General features: G+C 46.2%; 1 protein-coding gene across 2 annotated transcripts; it reads left to right on the top strand.

The window, feature by feature from the left end:
* The first annotated feature begins 2,559 nt into the window (after positions 1-2,559).
* Positions 2,560-10,151, top strand: TMEM100 (transmembrane protein 100). Of its 2 annotated transcripts, none has more exons than XM_027691865.1 (3): positions 2,560-2,733; positions 5,472-5,658; positions 8,764-10,151. In XM_027691865.1, exon 3 carries the CDS (start codon positions 8,826-8,828, stop codon positions 9,228-9,230), a length of 405 nt encoding a protein of 134 aa, XP_027547666.1. In that variant the 5' UTR covers positions 2,560-2,733; positions 5,472-5,658; positions 8,764-8,825; the 3' UTR covers positions 9,231-10,151. The 2 variants fall into 2 exon arrangements, with proteins under 2 accessions (XP_027547666.1, XP_027547667.1); XM_027691866.1 differs by having other exon boundaries at positions 2,560-2,738.
* Positions 10,152-10,935: the final 784 nt, after the last annotated feature.

The following is a 10,935-nucleotide window of genomic DNA, read 5'->3' as shown; positions in this document are numbered from 1 at the left end:
AAAACTAATTGAATAGGGAGCCCACAATGTTGTACTTTGCCAGATTAATGAGTCACTGTTTTCTGTGCTGTCAAGGCCCAGGAGACTGTTAGAAACTCAAAGGAAGCCATGAAGTATTGCAAGTGTGTTTGAGTCGGCAGAGCAACAGCATTGCTCAATTTAGGAGTAGAACTCTGCTCTCTCAGTGGGCTGCGTGGGTTCCAGAATCACACAGGCTTCTCGCTTATCATCCCAGCTTTGGGGCTGCACCTCCCTCTAAGCAGCTGTGCTAAGGCCCCAGGGAGGAGATTTTGTCATTTAGGGCAGGTCCTAAAGGGGAACTATGTATCATGGAAGCAGGGCGGTCCAAAACTGTGAACCTGTAACCCCTCACTGCAGCTGTTGCTCAGCCCTGAAGTTTCCTCAGCTGTTTGCACTGAATTTCTACAGGTGCCAAACGTGCTGCTTGGGGTATGTCTGGTCCTTCTTCCCTTCCATCCTTGGAGAGCTGTGCTCAGAACACAGCAGGACCTTAAAAGGCAGAGGAAGTCACTCATCCCTTTCAAAAAAGGCCAGAGCTGTGGTGCCCAAGTTGTGTGTGACCCTTCAGTGCCTGAGTGCTACAAACCCACCCTCCTAGGGGAGAGCCTGCTGATCTCCCAGCACTAGAGGAGGCCTCATTCCCATCACTTTTCATGGCAGCTTTTATGCTTCACAACAAGGAGTTAGAATTGCAGGACAGTCTGACTTTCTAGCCTTTCTAGGACATCTATTTGTGCAGAAATGTGAATTCTAAGCCCAGCTTAGCATTCAGTGCTTGTTTATGTGTACTTCAGATTAGTTCCTCAAAAAAATCAGTATTGGGAGTTATTTTATGTAATACCTTCAGTGTTTTATGTAATACTTTCAGTAATAAAGTTGGCATAGAAAAGTGAGAATGTACTAGTGGAACTGTGGATGGTGTAAGCACGGGAGAACCAAACATTGCACTGGAAGGACTAGAGAGGAATTGATGTAATAGGAATGGGGTGAAATTTAGGTCATGCACACATGTGCTAACAGCAAGAATTTCTGATATAAAGTGAAAAATGAAACTGATACTGGAGAAAAATCCAGACATCCTGAACAATCAGAGGAAAATTATGAAATGTTAGTATTTCTGGCAGGACAGGAAAATACTTGCACTTCCATGCAGAATATTGATAAGGCCACATGTGAAAAAATTATTGAAAATAAGCCTGAGATAGTCTCATTTATCCCTCTTAGGACAGTAGAGGCTTAATTGCCAAAAGAAAGAACATCTCCTTCAGCCAAAGGCTTACTTGGCCATGTATAATTGTCTATGAACCCATGCAGCTACAAACAAGACAGAGGTTCCTAGATACCAACAGAATCAGTCTCATAGCATTCCAACAGGAGGAGTAGGAAACCCAGTTGGTTTGAGGTGGAACTCAGCAAGTTTAATAAAGCTATTACTGACACTGCTGCCCTAATGCTGCCTGCATTGGAAGGACTGGACTTAATGGCATAATGAAGTTCCCCTCAGATCCAGTTGGCTTATCATTTCTGCTGATGTATTTGAAGGGAGCACCAGCAAATGGGGAAAAAAATGCCAGTTTCTTGTATAAAGCTGTGGAGCTTTTCCAGAACCTCCTGGTTGGTTTGTCTGGAGCAGATGAACCCTTGGCAGGATCTCCATCACTGGGCAGTTCTTAACAACAGACAGGGTGAAATCCTGGCCCACGTGAAGTTGGTGGAAGTTTCACTATTAATTTCTGTGAGGCCAGGATTTCACCCTGGAAAGAGAGTCAAAAGTACATGCATGCTTTCAGAGACAGAGTGGCTGATTAAATACATCTGCTGCACTGCTCTTTTATCAATCATTGATAAAATAGTGCCTTTTAAATATAAACTTCGGGTAAGCTTAACCGCAAAATTCAAACACGTCCTTTACAAGACTTAAAAGCATAATTTGTCTGCTTTTTATCTGAAATAACAGGAATCATGGTAAAAAAAATAACACCCACCCACATCCATCCACTCCAAACCCCTGCAGTATTTGATGTGCCGCAGAAACGGGCAATTAAAGCTTAGAAAAGCCAGTTAAAATATTTCTAAATGATACACAAAACTTTATCCCCCAAGAATGTAACCCAAAACTGTGCTCCTCCTCATGTAATTCCTGAGCAGTTGAACTGGGAGTTCATCTGGAATTCGCTATGGGCTGTGCTTTCAAGTGACCCGGCGCGGATCAGGACGGGCAGTGACCCTCACCCGCACCGCTCCGACGGGGATGTGGCCGCGCACCCCGCGTGGTGGTGGGTGTGCGGGAGGACAGGGAGGGCAGGGGAAGGCTGGGGAGCTGTGGGGAACGCTGTCCCACGCCCCGCGTGTGTGACCTGCCGCAGCCGGGGTGCGATGCGGAGCGTCCCCGCGGTGCCGAGCAGGAGCCAGGCGCGTCCCCGCCGTGCGCATCCCTGAGCCGGGCGTGTGAGCAGAGCACGGAGGAGGGAGGAGGGCCGGCTCCGTGCCCTGCCCAGCCCCGGACAGCCTTCCCCAGCTTTCCCGGCCCCCCCGCACCCGGGAGAACGTCCCGCTGCCGCCCCGCCCGCGGCTGAGTTTGCTCCGGTCCCTTAATTGTTTCGCTCTCACCGAGAACTTTGTTTACAGTCCCTTGTGCAGCGAGCGAGCTGCATCCCCTCTTACGCTGCCTGCGGGCTGGCGGCCGCCGCAGTCCCGCCCGGCGGCCAGGAGGTAAGGTACGGCTCGGCAAGGCTCGGCTTGGCAAGGCTCGGCTCGGCAAGGCATGGCATGCTCGGCACACTGTGGCACGCTAGCCTGTACTATGGCATGGACTGGCACGGCTCAGCTTGGCTTGGCACGGCTCGGCTCGGCTCGCAGCCGCTGGACCCGCACGCCCGGCGGCCGCGCCCCCGCCGGCTCTCGGTGCCCGCGGGGCTCCGGCTCCCGGTTCCCGGCTCCCGGTTCTCCGGGGCAGCTGGGGCTGCTCGGACACTGCGGGACCCGCTCCGGCCGTGGCAAAGGGCTCTCCCGGTTGGTCGCAGCTTCGGGGTCCCCGCAGCCGGAGCCGCTGCCGCGGTTGCAGGTCGGGGGTTCCCGGTGCCGCTCCGTGCCCGGAGGGGTTACGGGCAGACAGGGTGCACAAGGCTCTCCCCGCCTGTTCCCGTCCCTGCTCTCTCGCAGAGGTGCTCGGGGACAGGCGTGACACGCAGGGTTTTACCTCAGGTGTGTGTGCGTGTTGTGTGTTACGGGAGCGTTTGAAAGTTTTGCGGTTTGCAGATGACAAAGTCCGTTTGTGGAGGGGTTTGGGTTGGCTCCCATCCTACCCTTCAGCTATGTCGGAAAGACGAAAAAGGTGTGAGCTTAAATCTGGTCATTATTTTACGTAAAAACTCGGTGAGAGAATTTTACTGCATCCTGCGGCTCAGGCAGCTGGCGTGGAAGTGGTGTGTTCTCCTTCTGCCCCGGTAGCTTAGAGCCTGATCCTCGAGTCCGGTAAATACAAATTCTAGTTGTGTATTTCCAGGAATGTTCACCTGGGGAAGAGCTTAGGGATTGTGTTCAGGGTTACTATAGTCTGTTGGATTCCAAATGAACTCTGGCTCTTCTCTCGGTACAGGAGGACTCCTTTCACTGTTTTCCATAGTCATTTTAATGCATAACCAAGTGTGAAGTGTAAGCATTATAATTTATTGGAATTTTACATAAGCAAAAAGGGTGTCTGAAGTATTGTGCAAGACAGAGAGAATCAGGTCCAGAGCCTGGAGGCAGAAAACTCAAATATGACCCACTGGTTCTGAGTAAAATGCAAAAAAAGGGGAAAGGGTTGTACTGGCTGAACAATGTCATCTCTTTGCCCTTGCACAGAGATAGTCCTTATGTGGGAAGCTCCTGAGAGAGCACCACATTGAAATGATTCTGAGTTAAAATATTGGAAGCTTCATGTGTAGGTTTCATGTGTTTCTGATTCTCAACATTGTGGTGAGGGAGGGAAGTGGAAAAGAAGAAATCTCATCTCTGAAAAGTTGCTCTTTCAGTCAGGATTTTTGATAAAGACATTAATTTAAAAAAATTATACCCCAACTATGTGTAGTCACAAATAAATGCAAATAAAGAATGGATGGAGCAATTAATCTTTTCAAAGCAAGATGCTGGCAGAGTGGCTTAGGGGGCACAATTGCTCTAGGAAGAGCTTTTCAAACAAATGTAACCTTTCTGTGATCCGAGTGGAAGTTGGCTGCAAGTACATTTTTGAGGTGTGTGTTTGTTTTAATGTAATTTAGATTTTTTATTTAAAGTGGGTTTTTTTCCTGCATTGCCCTCCAAACTTTTCAGAAAGTTAAACTAATTGCTGGGTGGTGTGTACAGGAATATAGTCAAGGAGACAAGCAAGGAGACTTCCTTATTATTAGCTAAGTTCAATAATCAGCTAAATATACTTTAGCTATGTCACAGGTTTATTCCAAGGATCCCCTGAGAACAGCAGCAGTTTGTGCCTGTAAATGTTTGTGTTAGTGAAATGTTAGTATGGTCTAAATAACTTAAAAAGAGAAAAGCCCTTGAAGTTTGTCATTATACAGACTTATTCTCTTGAATTTGCTCTCGTCGTCACTTAGAACTCCTGTTTGAGGGTGGAAATGATCTTCCATAATCATGCATATATAGAAAGGGAATGTCAAATAAGATTAGCAACATAAATCTCTGCTGCTTGGTCAGTTTTGCCCAGCTGCCTGCTGGTTTCACAGCTGTTTCTGCAGTTGATAACAATTTCCATCGCTCTGCTCTCTGCAGTCCTCACGCTGCCCTGCTGCAGATTCCACCTTGTCCCTCTTTGAGTTATGAATCTTGTTTTAAAAAAATCCAATAATAACAGAAATGAACAATGATAAATCTTACGGAGTTATGTTTATTACAGTGGGTTCTTGGACTCTGTTAGTCTGCCTTTTTTTTTTTTTCTGAGAAGAGTTTTTGGAATTATATTACTTAGGTTTTGTTATAGTGGGGTAGTTTTAAAAGGGTTCTTTTTAGTGGGAAGTGTGTTGTCATGGTCAGCTCACAGCTAGGAAAACCAAGGGAGACGGAGTGATTTGCTCAAAGTAACTGGACACACGGAAGATACCAACGCCCAGGTATTCTGAGTTGTTATTCACAGAGGTGAAGTGAGCAATAGAAATGAGGTTAAATGAGATTTTTATCTGCAGAAGTTCATGTGCATTACCTTTTCCTGCCTAGCTCTTTCTGGGGGACTTGCCTGGGCTATGATACTCATTATCGAGACGTCACATCATCAAAGGAAAATGTTACTCAGGGCCAGACATGGGTGGCTGCTGCCAAGAAAAGAGGAGAGCCAGAGGGAGAACATCTCCTGCTGCTGTTAGCTTGGGAGCAGGAGTCAGCATACAGTGGGAGCTTTTCCACACAGGAGTCTTATTCTTAAGAGGCTGACAAATATCCAACAACTTTTCTTGTAGGAGGAAACTTCCATGCTAGAATATTGTCATCTCCAGTTCATCATTCAGCAACATCTGACACTTCAAAGCCTGGAGCAGTTCTTTCTGCTGCACGACTCTGCCTTGAACTGACACAAAGAGACATCTTCAGCAGTGCCCCTCTGCTTTTGAGACAAGGATTTGTTCCCATGGATTTCTCATGGACCTGGTAGGTGTGCATGCTGATGGATTTCACGTCTTTTCAGTAAATCTCAATTTACAATTATTAGTGGCTAAAAATTTCCTCTCCCCATTACCCAGTGTTGGCCACAGAAGCACATTCTTCCTTCAACCCAAAGTAGCTCCTTAAGACAGTACTTGTGGTATGATTAGTGAGAGGATGCTGGTGCTGCTGGGTATCTTTGCCTAAATTTCTTACCCTGAAACTTGAACCAAATCACCTGTTGGCGTAAGTCAGAACTGACTTTGCTGGCAATGAGGATCCAGTGCCCTTTTTTCTAGGGCTGAATACCTTTACTCACACTTCAGATAGGTTCTGTTGTTTATTTAACTTAATAGGATTTCAATAGAGGCTTGTTTATTTGTTTTGTGTGAATGCCCGTCTGCTTGCATCCTATTTAATGCAAGAACTGTGCTCCTCAGAAGTCAACAGGTATTTTGCCATTGACTTAATTTTGGTAGTTTAGAAGATTTTTTTTCTAATTGCTGTTAGTTTTAACTGCATAAACATATCTTCTTTCTTCATAAGTGTCTGTACAAGACATGTAAGAGATTTAAATGCTCATTGGGGATGTATCTGAAGCAGAGGGACAATGACTTTAGAGACAGGAGTAAATATACTTTGAATGAATGTTGCAGTTTTTTAGAATAATAATGTTTATTATGAGCCTAATCCAAAGCCTTTTCAAGTTATTGAGAATTTTCCCTATTTCTGTGACTGTTAGAGTATCTGAACTTTTGAAGTTATTACAGTATATTGGTACCAGTAGACCTTTTATATGGAAAATTATTAATTTTTTTCCTAGCTCAACTTTAATAATAAAATGTTAAACTAATTGAATATGGCTAATGGTAAGATCAAAAAAAAGGTGACATTTGGGGGCCACATTCTTATATTGTGCTGAACTCCTGTAACATTTTATAGATAAATAATGCAGCAACATGACGGCACCAGTGTAAGTCCCACTGCCACGTAAGTCATTATTGAAAATGCAGAACTTGGGCTCAGATCCCTGTGGGAACAGATCAGTGGCACTGTAGAGCAAACCCATGGCTTTCCTGGGCTCTTCCTCTCTGATATAAAAGGTACTTAATCATGTTATGATTCAAAGAACACAGCAACAGAACCTAGGAGAATTTAGGATATCTAAGGTGTCAGCACAGATATATTTGCTTTTCTGATAAGCACTGAACAAGTCTCCTTCCTGCCCCTGGAGGCAGCAAGTACTCTCACAGAAACTCACGGAATCATGGAATGGTTGTGGTTGGAAGGGGACTCTGGAGGCTTTCTGGTCCACCCCTGTCCTGCTCGAGCAGGGTCACCTAAGGAAGGATGCCCAGGACTGTCCAGGTGGCTTTGGAATATCTCCAAGGATGGAGGCTCCAAAACCTCTCTGGGCCACCTGCTCAGTCACCACCCCCACCTGAAAAAGCCTTTCCTGGTGTTCCGAGTGTTCCGGTGTGTGCCCATGGCCCCTGGTGCTGTCAGTGTGTGCTCAGGGTTGTGTGGCTGAGTGCTGAGCACTCCTCCAGAGAGCACTAGAACAGCTTTGGCAAACCAGATCTGAACTGTTCTTCTCTCGGGAGGGCTTGAGACTCAGACACAAACTTTCTGAGTATAAACAGCGTAAAGCCTGTTTGTGCCTGTGCTTGAAAACAGTGAAATCCTCTTTCTCTCAAAATCCACGGTCAGTTATAGGAGGTGCTGAGATATAAAACCAAGGGCTCTCCACAGTGAACGAATATATCTTAGCAACAAGGGTGGAGTGGTGGGAAAGGAAAAGGAGAATACAAGTATCTGGCAATTAACTTCCTAGTCACAGATGTGAAGGTGATAAAAGTGATAAAAGCATTACGGCATTGCCAACGCTCTTCCTTGTTCTCTGAGCTGCATATCGTGCTGCTCATGAAAGCAAAAGCTACACAGCCCACACCAGAGTGGTGGAGGGAGCTATTTGCAGCAGGAGTATTAGTGGTCCCCCAGTGTTCCAGCCTCTGTTGCACATGTTGGGGTGCACTGAGCACACAGCCTGCTCTAAAGCAGCACAGCCATGGCAGCCTTGGTGTTGTCAGAGGTCACTGCAGGCCCCAGGGTGGCCCCACACCACGAGAGCCCCAGTGAGAGGGCCAAGGGCTGTGAAGGCAGCCTGCAGCAGTGCAGAGCCGTGGGCTCATCCTCCCCTGATCAGGTGGACTCCAGTTACACACTGGCTCCATGGAGCCGGAAGGTATTTGTCTCATAATGCAGATGCAGTCAAACTGTGCTTGCTGTGTGTAGGACTGAGAGTGTGTTTACACTATGGAGACAGGAGGAAAACAACCTGCTATAACTGAGAGGAGTGAATATGAATATAAAACTCCCTCCCACACGGTTACAGGGATGTGGTTTCATGGTTTCATTGCTTTTGCATGAAGCCAGTGTAAATGGCAAGCTCTCAGGCTGGCACTGAAGTTGCTGTAATGGGAGGTTCACCAGCTTTGAGCTGAGCTCAGTGCAGGGAACTTTCTGCATCCCCACTCCCCCCACATCCACACTTTGTCACGGCCATTTGAATTGTTTCCCTAAGTAGCACTTGTGTTGAGAAAAGGCTCACTGTTCATCCTGGTTTTTGCTGGGCCCATGCTTGCCCACAATACTGTGATGTGCATTGGAGCAAATCCCTGTAAGGTCTGTGTTTAGGTGTACATATAAAGAAACAGTGTGAAAAAGCACGTGAGCAAAAATCAAAACAGACTATGAACTTCACCTCTGTGTGAGAAGATGTAATGCCATTGAAATCTAAATTACATCCAGAAATGCTGACTTCAGGATGTAACCTAAAATAGGATTTGGCTCACAACACTTCAGTACTGGTATCTGTCTTGGTCTGTGACTCTGTTCTTTCTAGAACTTAGGCACGTATTGATGACCACTTGATTCTAATCCTCCACGACCAGTAGTGTCACTACTAATCTTGTGCATGAATCCTTGTGGGTTCTGAGTGTCTGGTTGTTTGTGATCCCAGGTGGGATCACAGTTCTTCTTGGGATCACCCACGTGTCACAGAGCAGTAATTGGTAATTATTGGTTGAACTCGTGCTCTTCTCTCCGCAGCGCCGCCCAAGCTCAGCAGAGCCTGCTCTAGCCTAGGAACTGCCCAACTCAAGGCAACCAAGATGACAAACGAACCTATTAAAGAGATCCTGGGCTCCCCAAAGCATCCTGATCCTGTAACCACAGAGAAGAGCAACAACAATGACTGTGTGGTCACCACCATCCCTCTGGTCAGTGAGTGCCAGCTGACGGCAGCCACGGGGGGAGCAGAGCTCTCCTGCTACCGCTGCACGGTGCCCTTCGGAGTGGTCATCCTCATAGCCGGCATCGTGGTCACTGCTGTGGCTTACAGCTTCAACTCCCATGGATCCATCATCTCCGTGTTTGGGTTGGTCCTCCTGTCATCAGGACTCCTTTTGCTGGCTTCCAGTGCAGTGTGCTGGAAAATCAGGCAGCAAAACAAGAAAGCCAAGAGGCGGGAGAGCCAGACGGCGCTTGTGGCAAATCAGCGAACCTTGTTTGGTTAAAGACAACCAGGAGAAGGCTGGACAGAAGGCAGAGCCTTTGTAAGTCAGCTTGGCTATTTATCAGTGGGAGAGATTGCAGGTTTTAATTTAACTGTGGAAATGAGTGGAAATGAAAATGGAATGGATTAAGAAATACCCTTAACTCTGCAAGTGCTCTTAATATTTTCTTACTGCAGACTTGGTAGTGATTCTTTCCAAGATGGAGGAAAAACCACTTTTCCTTCACAGAAAACTTTGTCATCGTAACTGCAACCATCCTAACTGCGTTCTCCAACATGCTGATCGTGTTGGAAAGGGAACCTGTGGGAACTGAGAAAATAATTTGAACTGACTTGACATGCCAGAGATCTCCTTAAACACACACTGTGACATTTGACCAAGGGAGAAGTCATAGCATTTGAAGTGACTACAAGCTTGTGGTCAGAGTACCTGGGACTTAAACTGTAGCTCAGAAAAAAACAAAACCAAAAAACCAAAAAAAGAAGGCAATAAGAACACACTACGGTTTGCTCAATAAGCTGATTCTTATATTTTATGTAACTTTCCCTTCACAATATCTGTGGTACTTTCCCCCTTTTTTAAACCAACTAATATTAATTTTGTTTTCCTATTGAATAGAAATAAGTAGAAATGTGTAATTATATTGTCTAACCTGAATAACGAGGTATGATTACAGCTTAAAACATGAGACTTTTTTTGTAAATTAAAGTGGTCAGGTTTAGCACTTTTGATTATTTTGCTATAAAATTAAAAAGTAAATTTCATTAAAATAATATTCAGTGCTGCTAGACCTTTAGAAAATCTTTATTGCTATCAAGATAGCCTGTATCTTCAACTCTGACTGCTCTATGATTCTATTTTTGTAGAACAACCCCTGTGACAATAACTGTGAACACATGCACTGCTGATCTCTTCCAAAAATCTCTGTAGCCTGTGGACTTTGGTTTGATAGCCCATCCCTCTGCATGCCAGCTCGGTTATTGAAAAATCATAGCAGACACTGGCACAGTCAGTTTGAAACACAACTATTAATAATTACTCATGGAAGCAAAGCCATGTGTGTGGTGTTTGCTGACTGAGCTTTGGGATTACAAATCTTTATGAAAAGCAGGTGCCAGGTGTCCCTCCTGTGTGTCTGAGATGCTGATTCTGTAATTCTTGTTTCTAGAGGTCTTCCGGCTTTTTTCAATTAATGAATTATTGAGGGGCTGGTCCCAAATTGAAGCAAACCAGAACATGATTTCTTTGTCTATATCTTAAAGGAGAAGTGAGCTGAGTCACAGATTTCCACCCTGGCCTGTGTGAGGGTGTCAGAAGCCAGAGGAGCTGCACGAAGTCCTCTTCCCCCTTACTTTCTCCAGACTCCAAAGGGCTGGATGTGACTTTTGCTTTCCACTGCCACAGTGAGCAAGGCCTGTGCTAACGTGCCTCCTCTTTGCCCTCCAGAGGCTCTGGCAGCCACAAGGGCTGTGGTGATGCCCCTGCAGAGCACACCTGCCAACCAGGTGCTGCAGGGGGTTCCTCCTGCGGGTCATCCCGGATCCGCGCGCTCCTCCTGCCGAAACCACCCAGGCATCCCAGCTCAGGTGCCGCCATTTCCTCTGCCCTCCACGCTTTAAGCTTGTTACATCCATAACTTATCCCCGGATTTGCAAAGTGCACTCCGTGTTTTAAATAGAGCAGGCCTAGATGTGCGGGGAGGGGA

This window comes from Neopelma chrysocephalum, unplaced genomic scaffold, assembly GCF_003984885.1.
Source record: "Neopelma chrysocephalum unplaced genomic scaffold, ASM398488v2 Primary Assembly neopelma1_84, whole genome shotgun sequence".
Taxonomy (NCBI): domain Eukaryota; kingdom Metazoa; phylum Chordata; class Aves; order Passeriformes; family Pipridae; genus Neopelma; species Neopelma chrysocephalum.
Note: the sequence above shows the minus strand (reverse complement) of the source record. Positions and strands in the feature narration are given on the sequence as shown.